We start from the raw sequence: 20384 nt of genomic DNA on the forward strand, positions 1-20384 counted from the left end.
GATTAAGTGAGCTATTGCCCGGAGTCACATGATGCTGAGCTGATCTGCCTCCGGCTCTGGGGACCGAACCGTGAGCCCTGTGGTCTGGCCGTTGCGAAACACCTCTCCCTCGTTCAGGATGCTTATTTCCATTTACCCTTCCGGCAGTCCTGCAGGTATTAACCTGAGATTCAAGCTGGGTCAGGAGCACTTTTGCTATGCTCCTATTCGGCATTACCTGGCAACACAAATGATTGTGGTAGTCATGGTGATACCATCCCGAAAACCATGCCATTGTGGACCTTACAGTGGGCTTAGAGCCTCCCCCATTGCTATCATTGCTTGGCTTTATTGTCACTCATGTGCTTGCTTCTCATTCAATAGCTTGCCATCCTTGTCTTTAGTTTGTCCGTCCCTTGGAACATACCCACTTAACCATTCTATTGATAATCTGTCTTTTAACCTCCCTGGGTAGGGGGAAGCAATTCACTTAATCGCCTTGTGTCTGAAACAGTATGTATGTGAAATGTAATACGAATGTAAATATGCAAAATGTAATTTGCCCGTGTAATTCTAACCTTGATGCATAGAATATTGTATTGTCTTCAACACCTCTGTTAATTTTCGGCGCTGCGATGCTCACAAGCAGGATTCACACCAAAAATGCCAATAATAATGACAGCAGTGCAGTGCTTAATTTGTAAGAAAAAAGTACCATTGCTCTCGTCAGGAGGCCATTCACTGCAGCTTGCGCCACCCATTGCCTCCGCCAGCACTGAGAATGACAGTCCCAACTTAACTACTAACCATCACACACCTACAAGAGTGGCAATTCAGAATATTCAGAGGACCCCAAAGCTATAAGAATGGCCCGGGCAGCAGGTATTGGTAATGTTTAATGTATATTGATTTAATAAACAACCCTTGTACTGCTCATCTCTAAATTGGATAGACCATGTGGCAGACTGTCATAAGTGCCGGGTTTGACAATTAAGGGCCTGTTCCGAGCACCCGGAAGCCACCGGCTCAAATTAAGCACTGCTTCAGTGACAATTCATCAAGGCAGGTTTTCTAATCCAAAAGCAAAACGCTGCATTATCCCTGATAGGGAATAAGAGATTAGGTCATTGTGAATGACTCCAAATAGAAAACTATGGAAATGAGACCGTGGTGGGTTTCCAGAGACCCCTGTGTTAGAAAACAGAAACAAAATTGTGGATTACAAAGGTTAAGGCGTTCCACCTGACAAATGCATGATCTGGATTCGTAATATATTTAATATACTCGCCATCTGTGTAAGTGAGTGACTGATCTTTGTCCCCGCTCACATTTAACCTTTCAAACTATATCTCCAATCTAGTGTTATTATTTTCCTCTTAAATACTCTAATCTACCAATGATACAGATCTCAAGATCGTTAGGTTTCATGAAGGACTCTAGCAAACATCACAGGCTATGAGCATTTAAAACACATTTTATGTACTTTGTTTGTTTTGTATAAATTCTTATTTATAGAGCAAGTATATATAATACATCTAACAAAAAAAGCAAAAAATACCCAAGGGATGAAGATAAAATGATATTTTTACTCCCCGTATCTTACACATGAAAGGGTTTCTAAGTATTGCTTGTATATAATTTACTGTTTGAAAAAACAATTTACAATTATTTTGGTAAGTCTTTATTGGGCACATTTATGCACGTTTTCATGAATTATAAAGTCGTGTACCTCTACTTATATTGCAAACTTTTTATTAAGTAAATAATACATTGCAGGATAAAAGTAATAACATGGGGTTGTAGTTGTTAAATGTTTGACTTGTGAAAGGCTGCATTGCAGGAAATTGATCCAGTCACTGGGCAGGGGATCAGGGTTATTCTTGTGCAAATGTTCTGAGATCCCACACCTTGATTTTCCTACACAGATACTTCAATAATTTTATTGAACGATTGTGGTAATTCAGTACTTCTTGTCCTCTTCGGCAGATGTGGTCACTCACCTGTATACCGTTCGCGTGAGATGGCAGCCCGTGCCCTCGTTCCTTTTGTTATGGTCGACGATATTCCAAAGACTGTGCTTTCTCTTCTTAATGGACTTCCAAACTGCACAGATCAATGTATACGGCAAAATCATATTCATGGAACACTTCTCCAGGTATGTTTTTACATTTTTTATTTTGAAACAAAAATATTGAAGAAACTAAGGTGATAACAGAGAAATGTAAATTCTCATGGATGCAATCTAATTCTAGAATCTCAGTTTCTTGAAATGCCCCTTTCCTGGTTCATAGTCATGTGTAAAACGTTTCTATAGCGTGACTTTATGTGGTGGAAAAGATGCTTGTTCCTGTCCTAAATAAGCTGGTGTCATGTTTTTTTACCACCAGGTGGAAACATTTCTTAAATGATCTTGTTTTTTTAACAGATTATTAAATCAGAGCCCTCCCGCCACTGAAAGAAAGGATAGACAGACCTCTTTGTTGGGAGGCGTATTTTATTTGATTTATCTATGATGCTTTGTGCAAAGACATTTCTGTGTCAAGCACATGGCCTTTGCAATTAAAACGAAATAAATATTATTGGAAATGCATGTACTGAAAGTTGTATGATATTACAACCCTGTAAAATACCTTGCATGCCTTTACCACACATTTTTTACAGCACATGCCTTTACCACGCATATGCCTTTATCACGCAGGTAGGTATAATTAAGGTAAGAATTATTCATAGTCCAAAGTTCTGCTGCAGTTCTCACCAGGCAGTGACTCTTCTTTATTCTTCTGTTGGTCCATTGAATCTGAGTTATTGGGTTCAGGAGTGCCACCAAAATACTCAATTTAGGGGCATTATGGAGAGTGACAGGTAGTAACCAATGGGCTATCTACTTTTATGGGGTCTACACCGTCTTTATGACCACTTCCTGTGTGGAGTGTTAGAAGGCTAATTCCTGTCAAAACAATATGGAGGAATCTGAAAAGTGGGGTCCACATCAGGTGGCTTGCCCTTGGGGTGGTGCGGGCTGAATGTGGGCACACCTCCTATTCTTACAAATGTTCCCACCTGGCTTGCTGCCAAAAATGCGAGCAGGACAGTGGGGTAGGCATATCAACTATCTGGGGAAGCCTAGGTTGCATAACAAAGGCGTCCGGCCCTTTGAAGCTTCCGTCGCTGAAATCTCCATCCTGCTTGGAGGAGGTGTGAACTCCTCCATCCAGAGCAGGCTTTGTTCCTGTCCTCCGATAGTGAAGGCTCTCACCCCAGGAGGTCAGAAACCTGTCTATGGTGGCTGGCTGGTTGAGAACAGTCAGTCAATACACGAGTAGTCAGAAGGTTTTCAGGGTGTTCATATAAGGTGCCCTCTGTGTGCATTTATTAATAAATCCAGCACTGTCATCAGTGTATGTTTATTAAGAAGAGGTGTTTGGTACCAAAAACCTTGGGGTACCATGAAACCATCATGTACTTGGAGAACTCGTAATGACGAGTGTCCAGCCCATGTACTCGTAATTGCTTCCATTTGTACTGGTAATATGTACGGGTGACTTAGATATCACCGGGACATATCCACTCTTGCAGATGTGCCCTCACATGGGTATAGTGCACCCTGCCCTAGGGCAGTAAGGCCTGACGTAGGGGTGACTTACCCATGCCACAGGTTGTGCTGGCAGGCATGGTATACAGAGGTTTTTGCCATGTTGACTCTTGGATTTTCTCTGCACCAAGACACGCAGGATGCAATGGCAGTTGCATGAGCACAATTCTTGCTGGAGCCCTTAGGGGCCCTCTTTAGTTCAAAGGCCCTAGGCCAGGGTACCACTTACTAGGGACTTACAGGGATCCTAAAGGGGTGCCAATTGTGGAACAATCGTACAGTTTAGCGAAAGAACACTGGTGCTGGGAACCTGGTTAGCAGAAACCCAGCACACTTTCAGTCAACGTTGCACCAGATAACAGGAAAAAAACAAGCATTTGCAATGCAATAGGTCTCGCATTAGGAAAGTTTGAGCTATTGGTATTGTAAATGACACATTTTTTATTTATGTGCTTGTTTTGAAAATAGCGAAATTAATAGCTTTATCATTTACAATGCCAATAGTTTTATCTTTCGCAAATGTGACACCTATAACATTTGTAACACAATATGTGTTGTAGCACTGAGTGGTATTTGGAGTGTATGTTGCATTGAGCGTAGTGTAATTATGTGGCATGTAATTATGTGGTACTGAGTGGGATTTGAAGTGTATGTTGCATTGAGTGCTGTGTAATTATGTGGCGTGTAATTATGTGGCACTGAGTGGGATTTGGAGTATGTTGCATTGAGTTTAGTGTAATTATGTGGTGTGTAATTATGTGGCACTGAGTGGGATTTGGAGTATGTTGCATTGAGTTTAGTGTAATTATGTGGTGTGTAATTATGTGGCACTGAGTGGCATTTGAAGTGTATGTTGCATTGAGCGCAGTGTAATTATGTGGTGTGTAATTCTATGGCACTGAGTGGTATTTGTAGTGTATGTTGCATTGAGCGTAGTGTAATTATGTGGCGTGTAATTATGTGGCACTGAGTGGTATTTGGAGTGTATGTTGCATTGAGTGCAGTGTAATTATGTGGCGTGTAATTATGTGGCACTGAGTGGGATTTGGAGTGTATGTTGCATTGAGTGCAGTGTAATTATGTGGCGTGCAATTATGTGGCACTAAGTGGTATTTGGAGTGTATGTTGCATTGAGTGCAGTGTAATTATGTGGATTGTAATTATGTGGCACTGAGTGGGATTTGGAGTGTATGCTGCATTGAGTGCTGTGTAATTATGTGGGGTGTAATTATGTGGCACTGAGTGGGATTTGGAGTGTATGTTGCATTGTGCGCAGTGTAATTATGTGGAGTGTAATTATGTGGTCCCCCCAAAACAGTATCCATAGCGATGTAATTCTCTTCCCAATGAATATTGCAGTGAAGTCATAAGCAATACATTCGTTAATTTATACATATATGGGAAACTGTAACTTTAAAAAAGAGAGTGCATATATTTTACGCAATAGATATAAATAAACAACTGTATTTAACATGACAGTTATCACCTATTCATTTAGAAGGATCAACCTACTGTATGTTTACATAATCAAACTCAATATACAAGGCATATCAAGAAAAAAAAAATTGGGATAAACACAGAGGAGGTGGTAACAGAATGGGTGGTGGAGGGAGAGCCACAGAGAGCTAAAGAAGAGAGCGAGGTATAGAGGAGGGTACAGAGATATAGAAAAGAGCTGAGTGAGGAGGTAAACGAGTGTGGGTGAGGGGGGACCCAAGGATAGACGCAAATAAAGGCAAAAATTGAGGAGGGAATGGTACAAAATGTGGAGGAGTGAGAGGGGAAGGTCCAACGGGAGATGAAGGAAGTGGGGACGGTAAGTGGTCGGGAGGAGTGAGTTAAGAGACAATGGAAACATTATTGAAAGGGGAGGAATGGTAAAAACTGAGGAGAGAAAAAAAGTGAGAGGAGCAAAGAAACAGAGATAACAAAAGACAGGTGCATGTAAAGAAATCAGGAGGGAGCTAAATTGGTTAAGGGGGCAGATGGGAGGAAGAGAAAAGGGGAAGAATGAAAATAAAATGGGAGAGAAAAAATTCGGCTGAATCTACCCCTGAATGCGAGTGTCCAAAAGAGGAGGGAGCCGACGCCTAGACTTGAACCGGTTTCCCAGTTCCAAAGTCGGCAGCTTTTGCCGTTATGCCACATTCTGACTCAAGTAATAGGGCCTGAACACAAACACGAACATTATTGATCAAAATATTCTCTGAAAAGTTGAGTTCTGTTATTTACAGCTCTGCGCTATGTCCGGGTTTAAGAACACGGGAGCTGGAAGACAATTGCCTGTTTCAGACCTACGCCCGTAAGCATCTTCGTTCATGGAGGGGTCGCGAGCTGAGTGGCGGGAGACTAAAGTGCGAGGACGATGACGGCATCTAAAGAGAGGAGGAGCGCCATGTGGGTCGGCGAGGGAGGATGAATGAGCTAAAAATAAAATGCTGTGGGGTTTGAGCGGCACATGACCCGGCCCTGGCATTTCTCCACACACCTGCCCACAGAAGCATTCTGGCCTTTCTAATGTTATTTCTCTGTAATACTGACCAGTTCCTCGCTCGTCAAGTTGCCAGAGCGCAGGGTTCTCAAGCCCTGCCGCCATGTGGCTCTATCCATTTCGGCTCATGAGATGGGGTTGTTAGACCACTCTAATACTATAGTAATTTAAGGCAAACAGACCCTGGAAAATGAAGAATACGAGGCTATTAAAAGAAGCACTGGTAAAGAGAACAGGTCTTGTTTTTATGTGCTAACACATACAGCAGTAGCGCTTTCAAGTGAGGCACACAGCAGGGAGTCCGCAGGAGCGGACAAACGGGGCTGTAGCTGAAGTTTAATTGTAAGGTAGGAGCGGAGGGCTACCACTAAATATCATTAGGCGATAGGCGAGAGATAAATAATGAGGCCGAGCTAAGACGTGATTAACAAAGTCTCAAACTACTGGCGGAAGAAGGCTCGTGGAAGCAATCCGATGGAGGCAAGGGGCAAAAGTAAATAAAAATAAAAAATAGGAAAAGTTGAGTCAGTGCCCTGGCACAGCTCTGCGTCTCCGAGTGTTCATGTGTTTTTGCAGTTTTATATAGCATGAACTCGACGCGATGGTATAGGAGCGCTTTTTACACGAGCACAAGTTGCATTACACAAGAACACATTTTTGTTAGCAACGGAGATTAAGTGATTTGCCCAGAATCACAACAGGATGTTGAGCCGACGCCTAGACTCGAACCCTGTTTCCCAGTTCCAAAGTCGGCAGCTTTTGCCGTTATGCCACATTCTGACTCAAGTAATAGGGCCTGAAGACAAACACGAACATTATTGATCAAAATATTCTCTGAAAAGTTGAGTTCTGTTATTTACAGCTCTGCGCTATGTCCGGGTTTAAGAACACGGGAGCTGGAAGACAATTGCCTGTTTCAGACCGACGCCCGTAAACATCTTCGTTCATAGAGGGGGCGCGAGCTGAGTGGCGGGAGACTGAAGTGCGAGGAGGATGACGGCATCTAAAGAGAGGAGGAGCGCCATGCATGTGGGTCAGCCACGGAGGATGAATGAGATAACAAGAATGTGGCGTAATGCCCAGAGCTGCAAGCGAAAAGCTAGAAAGCCAGGTACAAGTTAGAATGTCAGCTCACTATACTGTGACTGTGGGAGAATTAGTTAATGTTCCTGCGGCTTTAAGAAGGCAATGTGTTCTTGTACTATGCAACTAGCTCTCATGTAAAAGTGGTGCCGAAGGGTGTGAAGGATGGGGGTGGGCGGGGAGCGTAGGGGTGGCTCGGGGCCGAAGTAATGACAAAGGGTGTGAAGGATGGGGGTGGGCGGGGAGCGTAGGGACGGCTCAGAGGCCTGAGGCAGAGCGCACCATATGGAGAGGGAGGGGGGTGGCAGTGGGAGGGTGATTGATGGGCGGGGCAGTGCTGGGGAAGCCTTTGATGTGGCCTGGCGGCCGTGGAAGCCGGGCCTTTGAAGTGAAGCTAAGCTTCACTTCAAAGGTGTCGGAGGAATGCGGGCGGCTGTGCACGCGCTTTTAAGCTCAATGCGCATGCGCATTGAGCTTAAAAGTCACGGGCACTGCAAGGAATCGCCACGATTCCTTGCAAGTTAGATAAAGAGTCGATGAGCCCCTATAGTCTCGCTTGCTCGATGCGCATGCGCATCGACAGGCGAGACCTAATGAGGGGAACTGCAACAAAAAACAGGTTTGCTACAAAGAGCATTTTCTTCTGCATGGCCCTTGGTCTGAAATTGGTCAATACCAGTTGTATATTTATTTAATCTTTAAAGTGCTTCCACAGAATGCACTTAAAACCCCAAGCAAAAAAAGAAATGTCACAAATTAAGGTAGTTCATCCATAATTCAAACATTCTGAATACTTGATAATACAAAGGATAAAAAAGATAAATTAATAGATACATTTACTGCAAGAAGCGATCCAAAAAACCTCATTAGATGATAGCAGACCTTCATTGTAGGAGGGTTTAACAATAAGTAAAGTGCTTCTTTGTGTGTTACTATAAAGTGCTTCCACCACATCATGCAAACATACAGCTTGAATTAGGTATTTTTATCTGTAAAAAATGTTGCAAATTATGGTAAAAACTTCTACTTTTAGAAATCTTTTCATAAGTGGCACTTTAAAGCAAGAGAGCACCATTTCCCTATTCAGGGCCATCTGATGTATACTATGATTGTAAGCAATACCAATTGTATCAATCCTTTTATTATCACTCGAAAGTTCCCGCCAAATAACTTTTTTCTGGATTGTTAAACAGCTGGGAAATGTAACGAATAACCTGGCAGTAAGCTCAGAAGTTTATACCAGTCAAACCCAGCTCGAGGTGAATCATTTCAATCGAGCTGGAAGAGCTAACACCAAGTTATTATTCTCACTGTATGGATTTAATGTTGGATAACATTTTAAATGGGGAAGGCGTCCTTGCCTCTATACCATGTAAAGCTAATAGGCAAACATTACCTATATACACCTTTAAAAGTGATTGCACATCTCTCCTCCCCTGTGCATTAAAAATTGCAAGAGGCCAATTCCTGTAGTCTTCGATTTAGAAAACTTTAATGAATCTTTATATACAGATGACAAGTTGTTGTAGATGCTCCTAATTATGTAAATACTTTTACCTCCTCTGATTTTATGCCAATAAAAATCCAAGACCTGAGAGACTTAACACCTCTAGACCCCATTAATATGATTTTAGTTTTCCTGCCATTAACAGAAAGATTATGTGCGAGTGCCCATGACACTGTAGTGAAAGATGCATCACTCCTGAGATGGGATGGCCGTCTGGGAGGGGTGGAAATCAGAGGACTCTGGTCTCCGTCAGAATCCGGACTCCACATCAACTTGTTAGAGCTCCGAGCAATTTGCTTGGCATTGAAAGTGGGGTCTTGGACCCTTTGTCAATCCGCCCTGCATCTCTGGACATGACTACAACAGCAGAACATATCCCTGGTGGTTCACCTCCAGGCAGGTTCCCTGAATGCCAGGGTGGACAAACTCAGCCATCGATGCCTAGTGGATTACAAACGGCATCTCCATCCGGAGAGGGCACATGGTCTCTTTCACACATGGGGAGAGTTTTGGTTAGATCTGTTTGCCTCTGCCCAGAATTAACAATATCAGCAGGTTTGTGTGCTGGACTTTCCAAGGGAACACCCGCCTATCGGCGTTTTTCTTCTTGAGAGGAGCTCAGGCCTCCTGTATGCCTTTCCACAAAATCCTCTCCTGTCCAGAGTGCTCAAGAAGATCAGGTGCAACCAGGCTCAAGTCATTCTTGTGGTTCCAGACTGGGTATTGAGTGTCTGGTATCTCAAGCTTCTCCAACGGAGCATCGATCCTCCAATCAGGCTGCCCCATCGAGAGGATCTTCTTTCTCAGCAGCAGGGGCGAGTCCTCCACCCCAACCTGTAAACTCTACACATTCTTGCATGGAGATTGAGCGGCGGCAGTTGATGTCATTCACCCTTCCTCCCGAAGTCTGTGATGTGATTTTTGCAGCCAAGAGTCCCTCTCCCAAGACTGTGTACGCCTGCTGGTGTCAGAAATTTGTAAACTATTGTACAGAAAGGTCTATTGATCCTCTTTCTTCTTCCCTCTCTCAAGTCCTTCTCTTTATTGTTACCCTTGCTCATCAGGTCTATGCTCTGGGATCTCTTAAATTGTGCCTTTCAGCCTTTTCTGCCTTCTTGAGGCTGCCAGACCAACCCTCTTTATTTAAAATCCCCTATTGTAAACAGATTTCTTAAGGGTCTTGTACATATGTTCCCACCTGCCCTATTCTTCATGCCTCAGTTGGACCTTAATTTGGTTCCCACCTTCCTGATATGCGCTCCGTTTAACCTCTGCACAGCTGCCCCATCTGGCTGCTTTCCATCAAAACAGCCTTTTAGTGGTAATAACTTCTGCCAGGAGGTTGAGCAAATTGCAGGCTCCGTCATCCAAGTCTCCTTACCTCACCATCTTCCCTGATAAGTTGGTGCTTCGCACTAGTTCCTGTTTCTTCCCGAAAGCGGTAACACCATTCAATGTGGGGCAATTAGTCACCATGCCCACTTTCTATGCTCCTCCGCACCCCTCTAAAGTGGAGGAGTAACTCCACCCACGTCTATACCCAAAAAGAGCATTGTCGTTCTACCACACTAAAAAGGTCCAGGTGGACGACCAACTCTTCGTGGGGTACTTTGGATCAAAGAAAGGTCATGCGGTGCAGAAGAGGACTTTCTCATGATGGGTCGTCCTCTGAATCAAAATTTGCTATGCTCTGGCCAAGAAACAGCTTCCTAAAGGCTTTAGAGCTCATTTCACCAGAGCTAAGGCTGCGACCAAAGCATTACAACATGGTTTTACCATCCTTGACATTTGTCAGGCAGCAATGTGGGCATCACTATACATGTTAATACTGGTTCTGCGTGGCGTTTTAAGTGAACAGGAAGATTGGCGCTCAAGACAGTTTGCAGTGAAGTAAAAAAGTTACAAAATAGTGACGGTGCTGCCACGCAGGGGAAACCCTAACAACCCCTGAAAAATGGGAACACGAGCCCACAGTCTGAAATTCAAACCAAGCCCTGGGCACATGTTTAAAGGAACAATAAAGAGTGTCAATCCACAGTTAGCGAATTTATACGTGAAATAACAACAAGTGTCGACACCATTAGATATTTCTATTTTGAATTGTATTATTGACCAGCCGACACGTGTGTCTTCACATGGGTATTCACCCGTGACTTTTCGGGCATTGGACCGGTGATAATTCCAACGCGGTCAGGACGGGTAAAAGAAATCAAAAGGATAACAGCGTGAAGGTAGAAATTTACAGGAAGGACGGGTAGGTCCTTTCCCCGGGGTTACAGGATCCAAAAGACAGGCGGACACGTATCCCTTTCAGTGGTGACTGGGATTCATTCACCACTGAAAGGGATACATGTGCCTCAGGATATGTGTGCCTCGGCACTCTACGAAACACTAATGTGACAAGATGGAATTTAACATGCCCGTTTAGAGAGTTGGCATTTTGCGAGTTGCTGTGTTTTAACAATGGACATAATTCAACATATGTCACGATACCCCTGATGAAGGGAATTATCCCGAAATGCATTGGGTTACTTTTAATAAAGTCGTGACTTGTGGAACCAATTACTGCTCCTGTGCTTATGTGAACATCTTTGTAGAGCATCTGAATGATTAAAAGGAATTGAGGGAACTGAAGGCAGGAGCAAAAGCAAATGGAGTAAAACGTGGATAAACAGAAGATTAAGAAGCATGAAATATGATTTATTTGATTCATTCAGTTACGTGGCTGTGCGACTTGAATCGTAACCAAATGTGGTTCCTTCGTGTTCGGTTATATTGTAGCGCAATGGGGCGGAGGGCGGATTGCGGAGCAAGCATGCACGCCTACACAATTCTGAAGTTGCTAAGCACTGAAAAACATGGATTACGCTGGTGTGCATCTTACCAACTCTGATGCTCATTTAAGTTAATGAGGTCAATCGCTGCTCATCGACACTTCAAAGACAGGTAAGGGAGAACGAAGCTGGTTGAGCGTGTTATGCTGGGAGTTGGACGACTCAAAGCAAAGTGCCAGCTCCCACTTTTGTAACCCCATCACAATATTTTATGGAACAGTGAGTGTTCTGTAGAGCGGCTAGACAGCCAGCATGAGAATACTCCAAAGTTTTGTTCACTAGAATTTGAAACCGTCCTTTTGAAAATGATAGAAACATTGAGTAAGCGCCAACTTGCAGCGAAATCATTATCCAGTGAAACAGCGGATCTGCATGAGGTCCACAGAGAAGGGTCAAGGATAGGCAACAATAGGTCAAATCTGAGACAGAAACTCTTCCTCTTTGAGCAACTCTGTAAAAAAGGCAAAGCAAATAGTGGGAGGTGTCCTCCCCTGACAATTGCACAGAATAAAACAGAGTTCCAAGAGTATTATACACATTTATTGTTTTGACCTATGAAAACCCCAATCCTAAGCTCCTAGAAAAGTTGAATGCACTGATGGCAGGAACTCCATGTTGCAGTTGCTAATTAAATATGTAAAATTAGACCTGGAAATGACCTGCAATAGACTGAAAGAGGAAACATAAAATCATTCTGATAAAGAGCAAGTTGGCCCTTTTTTTAAGAACCTAGAGCTGAGACTGAATACATTTGTAGGGACAATTAAGCTGAAAAAGAGGAGAACATTCGTGAGACAAATAAGACTATGTAGTAGGCCACATTTTGACTAGTGGCAAAAAATAAGATATCATCAGAAATGATATGAAAACTAGCACAACACAAAGACAGCAGGAACTACCGATGACAGATACCAACCATGAGGTCAACTTGGACTCCTGCTCTTTGGTGTTTGATGTACTCCTCTGCCGAAGGGGAAATATTTACATGACCTGAATGTGACAGAAGTGAGACTTCATTAATGCTGTTGCTGATGGTTAATGTTTGACGTGCCATGTGGATGATCGGTCGATCAACATACAGAAGTGATGCGCATCAGTAACAGAAGAACATTACAGGTCATTCTTTAGTCAATGGAGGGTATACGTATCGCTGCACTGCACGCAGTACTCATGTAGGGCTTGTTTATATTTTTTGTTTTAAACTGAGGTTAACAGGTTGGGAGTTATTGCCTCAGGAGGGCTATCGTTAGCGGAACTGAGGGGGAGGGAGATGGTTGGTTCCTGAGAATCACATGGATGTCATGGTATGACTGCTCTGGAGAACAGGCTGGGGCAGCCCCGGACAGCGGTCAGGCGAGGTGACCAGGAGCGTGTCTGAGTTACCGTGCAGGTTCCCGAGGGAGGGCGGTGGTCCTGTAACGCAGAGTGGTGGGTTAAAGTGGGAGGAAGTCATTTTTTATAACGCCCTGAAAGAGGATCAGCATGGCATTCTACTTCATATATATGGGGTCGGTCTTTAGGGAGTCCTCGTCTTGCCAGAGTGCCATCCATTAAGCCTCCGCCCAGCGGAAGAGCATATGGTAACATAGACACAGATCAATACAGTGGCATTTCTTTAGACTAGCACTTTCTTGAATTACAAACAGACATTTACTTCGTTATGCTAATTTGAAATATTAGCAGTATTGACAAAGGTTTTCTTGAACAAATATTTGAAATGTAAACTGTTAAAAAATTAAGTATCATTTTAGAGGATGACAGGCCATGAACTTGTATCAATCAGGCTGCTTTTTGGTATTTTCTACTATATAGAATTTTAACAATGTTTAGGCAACCCACAAGCTCTTCGCTTCATAATTGGCTTTTTCTTAGGCCTCATTTCTTGAGATTCTTATTTTAGAGGTTTGACAACCAAGATACAAAGATTTTATTGAGTTCCTCTGATTACTGGTGAAGTCCTTTCCCAACCTTAAGAGTGCCCTCAGGCCAGTCAGAGAATTGGTGATTCTTCGCCTGGGTTTACGAGTCCCTCATGGAAAACACCGTGGACAGAGATCTATTTAGCAGAGCTGCAGCCATCTTGAACTAGTTCTCGCACATTTGAAGCCACTCATGCTTGCTAAACCTGGTGCGTTGTCAGTGTGTGTGAATCAGAGCCCGTTCCTTCCTTGCATCAGGATAGTTTAGGCTTTCTGCCAAAGGAACAGCAGTGGTCACGTAGAAGGGGAAAGAGTTACTGAACTATTCCGATGGCTATAGCAAGCATGAGTGACACTGAACATGGAAGCTCTGACTGCATCTTAGTTACTCTTTTACCCTTCATTGTAAATAATGACTGTTGGTATAGAAAAGAGCCTACTGAGTTGTTTCTTAAATGTTTGTAGCCACGAAGGAAAACATATTTATCTGATATAGTAGCATACATAGGACAGCAATAATCAACATTAAATTATGAAAGCAGCATTTTAGCAGATTGCTGGAAGTTGCACAAAATACCTACAAGAGTTTTTTCCCTCATGCAAGGTATCTCCTTCGGTTCTTTGTGACGAGTGGCTCTGTACAAATGGCAGGTTACAAACTGCATTAACACAGAATTCTTTCGTATTAAGTAGTGAGCTGAAAGCATCCTATACCTGCTTGTGCCGGAAAACCAGGAATTGTGGCATTTAGAGGATAAAAAGTGGGCGTCTCTTATTTCAGAGAGTTAGAAACTCGTAAGCATGATGGTGTGATCTACCTGATAGAAATGTCTACTCCCTGTCATGACCTCCAAAGAGGTACCCTGTGATATGCTAGGGCCTTAAATGTAAAAAAGGAAAACTTTCAGTGAGCGTGGGGTCTTAGGCCATTGGGCCCTGCTTCGACTCATATACATGTGAAATGTTGAGTCTTTTTTTAAGATTTGCATACTTATATTTCTGAAAGGACCATTAGTTGTATTCCTGATGGAACTCCTGTACGATTCTCTTGAATGTAAGGGAGGTTGGCAGAAAAGCTTTTTGTCGCCCATCTACTTCTATTGTCCAAATATCCCTGTTGGAGCTCTTATTTATTTGTATCCAAAAAGAGGGGAACCCGTCTGAAGAAGAATTCTTCAATCTGTGGATTTTTGCCCAATAAGGATCCAAAACAAATAAGTGGGCTTCTAGGATGCTGGGGTGGCATGCGCCAACCTATCCTTCTAACAGGAATGCGTGATGCAAACTGATGATGAGAGATCTAGAGAGAGATCATTGAAAAATACATTTGTAAGCTGCTTTCTCCGTGCACTTAATAGCATTTATTTATTTTATTTATTTATTACATTTATATGGTTCAACAGCTACCCTGAGGGTTTCCCGGCGCCTTGGATCCGAATTTTACCAGGTGGAATGGAATTTATTGGTTGATAGCCATGCCTTAATGTCTTTCTGATATTTGATGTAACTTGGTTCAAAGACGCAGTTTCAGCGGGAGCGAATTCCACAGAACCGGCGCCAGGTAGGCGAAAGAGCGTCCGCCCAATCGTACCCATTTAAACCTAGAGACAACACATTTTGCCTGATGCAGTGATCGAAGGTTTCGAGAGGGTGTGTATTTATGTACCAGCTTACATAAGTAAGCAGGCGCTTCCCCTGTGTTTATCCTGAACATGTAACATAGTGCTTTAAATTTAGCTCTATTGCCTATCTTGAGCCAGTGAGGTTTCTTAGATGTTCAGAAACACTCATGCGCCCAGGGAGATGGAGAAGTATCCTAGCTGCCGCATTTTGGACGACCTGTAGTTGACGCGTGATCTCTTTATTGGCTCCTAAATATAGGATATTCCCATAATCTAGTCTCGAGCCAATCAAGGCCTGTATCACGGTTTTTTGCGCCCCTTCAGGTAGTTGCCACAGGATTTTTCTCAGCCACTTAAGAATGGCAAAGCAGGTTGATGCTGTTTTGGCTTTTTGCACACGCATGGACAGTTTGTCATTAATTATCACCCCTAGGTTGCGAGCAGTTCTACCGCTACTGGGGTTGGGCCCATTTCCGTGGGCCAGTGGGCTGGTCCCCAGAGTTCCTTTTGTTCTCCAAAAATGATCAGCTCAGTTTTTTCCCCATTTAGTTTTAGTTTCTTGGTGTGCATCCAATTTGCCATTCTCTGTAGACCAGAGCGGAGAGAGGAGGTGTTAGTTTTGTCGGTTGTTGACAAGGAGAACAGTAGTTGAGTATCATCCGCATAGGAGTACATTATAAGGCCCATTTCTTCTGCTATTTTCGCCAAAGGGGTAATATAAATATTAAAAAGTAACGGACTCAAGATTGACCCCTGGGGAACTCCATAAGGGGAGGTCAGAATATTAGAGATATTATTTTTGGAGAAAACCTGGATTGACCTGTGTGAAAGGACATGTTCTAACCACTCCAGTGCTTTCCCTCTCACCCCTATTCCTTCTAGAGTCTGAATCAAAGTTTTATGGGAAATGGTGTCGAAAGCGGCACTCAAATCTAAAAGAATGAGTGCCACCGTGCCACCATTGTCCAGTTCCTGACGGATAGTTTCCGTTACTCCTAGTAGGGTGGACTCGGTGGAGTGACCAGCTCTAAAACCCGACTGGGAGGGATGTAGTAGCTTATTGATATTGACAAATTCCGCTAACTGTCTATTCACATGCTTTTCCAGGATTTTAGAGAATATTGGCAAGGGCGATATTGGTCGAAAGTTGGAGAAGATCTCTGGATCTCCGTTCGCTTTTCTAAGTAGAGGTACTACCATGGCGCGCTTCCAGTCTTCAGGAACCACTGCTTCATTTAGTGATGCATTTAACAGTATTCTAATTACATCCAGGATGCAAGGATCAAGCTGTTTTAAAATATGGGCTGGCATAGGGTCATGAGGTGAACCTGATTTGATACTGTTTAGTACTTCCACAAAAGTATTGGGGTCTAATGGCTGCCAGGCAGTAAGCAATTTCTCAGGAGTATCATCCCACTCGTCAGCCCCATTGGGAGTTGGGGCCACCACTGGGATTGCCTTCGAGTCGCATCCTTCATTGAAGTTCGAATAAATGTTGGATATTTTCTCATTAAAATAATTCGCAATGAGATTACATTGTGTGGTGGACAGTGTAGGGGGTTCCGGTTGGTGTGTAGCTCCGGCTAGGTCCTTAAACACCTTAAAAAGGGACTACTTTGTGCCTGTTCATGAATCAGTTTCACACAAAAAAAGCTTGTCTGATAACAACATGACCAATCTATTTTAAATCGTCTCCTCGGACCATGCAATGTATTCGCTTATTAGATTCATTGGAGCAGGTGGCTCGGATTTTAATGCTTTCTATTAGCATCTGATTCAATGGGCAGGTCCTGGGTTTCAATCCTTGCAAGTCCAACTCAGTTCTTTCTACTTCCAAGGACAATAACTTTAGTACCAATAAATTGAGAAGTTTATTATAATGGTGGTGGGTGTGGCGCTGTACATTACGTCAAAACACACAAGATGATGGACGTAATGTTGCACAATGGCAAAACATTCACCCCCAGTCGCAGATCTGGGTTTAATCCATCGTTATTTTGCTCACCAAGCCACCCCAGTTCAGATATGGCCATATGCAAATCAGTCTTGACCCTGTGCCTCATTGGAACAGTCCAGCCCGAACTGCCAAGCCATGTCTTCCCTGGACCAGAATCAAGCATCCTAGGACCGGTTTCTGGCTATCAGCCGTCTTCAGCCAGGATAGCTTGACTCCAGTGGCTTAGCGAGCACAGGACCCACGTCTGGGCATACCCTTCCCACATAGGGTGAACAGCAAAACACACACGATGATGGACGGAATGTTGCACAATGGCAAAACATTCACCCCCAGTCGCAGAGCTGTACATTACGTCACCTTCCAGCTGACGCATGTACCAGTACAGTATAGGTACAATAATAAACAATGAGCTTCAGCAGCACCTCAACACTGCAGTCTTTGGTTGCATTTCCACTTATGACTTTGACAGTGTCTTCATACATTCCAAGTCAGAAGGAAATCTTTTCAATGCATTGCTTATGTATTTTTTAGGGTCAGGACAAGAACTTTATTAAAAATGCACCAGAGTTAACATTTTAACTGTGTGAATTAAATTAAATGGAATATGAGAGAGAAATGTTGATTTGCACTGAAGTCACAACCATATGGGAGATAAACAATTTTGGCATTAATGAGTAAGGAAAGAAGGAAATGTTGAGGCTACTGAAAATTATGTGACTGATGTAAGATGGTTAGCCTCATCGTATAAGCTCAGATATAACATACAGGAAAGAATCAGAGACCAATTCATGATGTGTTGAAGCAGGGAAAGAGTATGAAAAGAGTTATGGTTAAAAATTACCTACACTAGGCGCGCAACGCCCATAGGGCTCAAAGGGCTTCAGCCCCCCATTCGTGTGTGTCAGCCCGGGCTGAGACCGCTTCCCAGACACACACAAAAAAGGTCTTGAGCTGCTGTAGGCTGGCTGGTCTGGCATCTTATCACAGCTGCACCTTGAGTATTTTACCGGTCTTTAAAAGACCATTTGCTTGATAATGAGCCTTTGTTGGTTTTTCACCCCTTCCTAGATCCCCTGCATCTCCACTCTGCCTATTCCTTAATGTTGGAAATTACTTTTGCTGCCACAGTGTGAGAAGGCATTTCCTCAAAAGTAGCCTTTGGCTTGGTTCTTTTTGCAGTTTTATACAGCTCGAACTTCACCTGAAGATACTGAGGCTCTTTGCGTGAGCACCAGTTACATTATACAAGGACACATTGCTGGAAGAATTAGCCACCCCCTCCCACTTAAATTTTGAAGACCATAATGGAGGTTTTGGCTCCCAAAAATTAAAAAGATTTGCTGTTTGTGGATAGGAGAGTTTTACACAAGATTTGTGAATCATTTTATCAGTAGAACGGTTTGTTTGCGACATTTGTTGAAGTAAAAGATTGAGTTTAACTGGTGTGAGAAATTGGAGAAGGAGCTTACAGGGATATAGAAAATGATCCGAGTAGTTTGTAGTGTTTCAATACCAGGTATAGTGGTCATATAATAAACAATCATAGCAATAAAGGTTTGTGGACTGTTGTAATGCGGTGTGTCAATAGTGAATAAAATACCATCACATTTGCTTTTTTGTTTGTTTTGCCCAAAGCTGATAAAACTCACTGTGTTGTAAAAAGGGAGGCTCGAGCTGTGGCATTGGTAAAATGCAAATGTAAGTACTTTATGTGGAATAAAGAGTTTATTATATATATGGAACGCAAGCACTAGAAGGACATTGTGACAACGAAGAGGTTGGGTTGGTTTCAACTATTATTTGTAAATGGGTAATAAGTTTACAGGAGCACCCAATCAGGGTAATTTACATCCTCAGTGTGGATAACAAAGCAGCTGACTGAGCGTAGGAGGTCAAGGTAGAGAATGAGAAAATCATGGAGGAAGAAGGTCCATGGGATTATGTCAAGATCTGCATAGATATTGAAGGAATTGTTTCTGAAGTACAATGGGATCGTCCGCAGTGAACAAAACGTATGCAGATCTGTAGCGAAGAAGTGGAAGAATACAATTAATGTAAGTATGAATTGTAAGTTGTTTTGGACTATCAGGATGAATTAGGTACGATAGAGCATTCTATCTAAAGTAACTCACCTAGTTCTGCCAAGAAATATCAGAGTAAAATTGCTGAGTGTGGGGCACATGGAACATTTAGGCATTAGGACTGAGAGACTGGGTATAAATCCTTTTGTGTGAACTAAAAATGTAGATGTGCAAAGTATAGCGGGAGAATATATGTAGTGTGTTTTGAGCATCAAGGTTTGTAAAGGGAGAATGCTCCCATGTTTTGCAATGAGCTCCCGTCCAAACCTTGGGGAGACGTTGTTTTTGATATAGATTGACTCAGACATAGTGAATGCTCTATGCTATGAATTCTAGTGCGGATGTATTTGTTTTTATAGGTGACCATAAAGTGCCTTCCTTAGGAAAATCAGTAACAGTGTCTTCAGGTTTCTGGATAAGGTATTAAAAAGGGAAAGGTTTCCTGCGTCCATACTTACTGATATTGGAGTTCAATTAACCTCCAATTATACGTGAAAGCTTTAAAGGACACAGGCATTTTAAGTAAACCTTCCAGACACCAATGGAATGGTTGAGAGATTTAAAGGGCGTATAAAGGAGTGCATTCATATAGTAAAGTGTTGTAACAACTGTAGGGGGGAAGAGCAGCAAAGTGTGGGAATATTCTGCTTATTCACACATACCACCACAAGTAAAGCATGTGAGTTGTACCACGAGAGGGATCCACACACTTCTGGGTGTCCATGGTGGGTGAAACTGAACCATGGCTTGGTTTATAGAAGTACCGATGATAAACATAAGTACAGAAAAGAGAGATGTATTGTGAGAAAAGCTGTCAGACTCACCCATGTTAAAATGGAAAACATGTTGAAGACACCAATGGGTTTTAGTTTTCCAAACCAATGAAGGCTGTAAAATTGTTCAGTCACACTCTCAAGGTTGAAGATAGTCACATTTGGAATCCCAATAGAGTGATGGGGTGTCAAAATTGCAACAGATGAACACGAAAGTAGAAGGCGACTGGTGGAAGTGAGAAATTCATTGGAATTGAGGAAAGAATTTCTTTGAGGATGAACTGCTAAGAAAAACCATTGCTGGAAAATTGGAAAAGACTAGTAAGCAAACCTGTCTATCTCAATGACCGTATTCTGAAACAGAATCATGGTGTATTCATTCATTTTTTCTCCATTATGTATATAATGTGCTCAATATTTTCTTTCCTTTTCTTTGTTCCCTATTTCCACGTCAATAGTTAATTTGGGATTTCGTGTATAAAAGTGAGAGTGTCTGACAGTGAGTATTTACAGATGTGTAGACTGTAGTGGTGCAGCGTGAAATTT

At 42.7% G+C, this 20384-nt stretch overlaps 1 protein-coding gene across 1 annotated transcript in view; it reads left to right on the plus strand.

Moving 5' to 3' along the window:
- Positions 1–20384, plus strand: part of THADA (THADA armadillo repeat containing) — a 1377633-nt gene that overhangs the window by 848013 nt on the left and 509236 nt on the right. The window contains exon 30 of the mRNA XM_078649688.1: positions 1966–2134. Within this exon, the coding sequence (XP_078505814.1) occupies positions 1966–2134 (169 nt within the window). The remainder of the gene's footprint in view (positions 1–1965; positions 2135–20384) is intronic.

Source organism: Lissotriton helveticus, chromosome 6, assembly GCF_964261635.1.
Source record: "Lissotriton helveticus chromosome 6, aLisHel1.1, whole genome shotgun sequence".
Classification (NCBI taxonomy): Eukaryota; Metazoa; Chordata; class Amphibia; order Caudata; family Salamandridae; genus Lissotriton; species Lissotriton helveticus.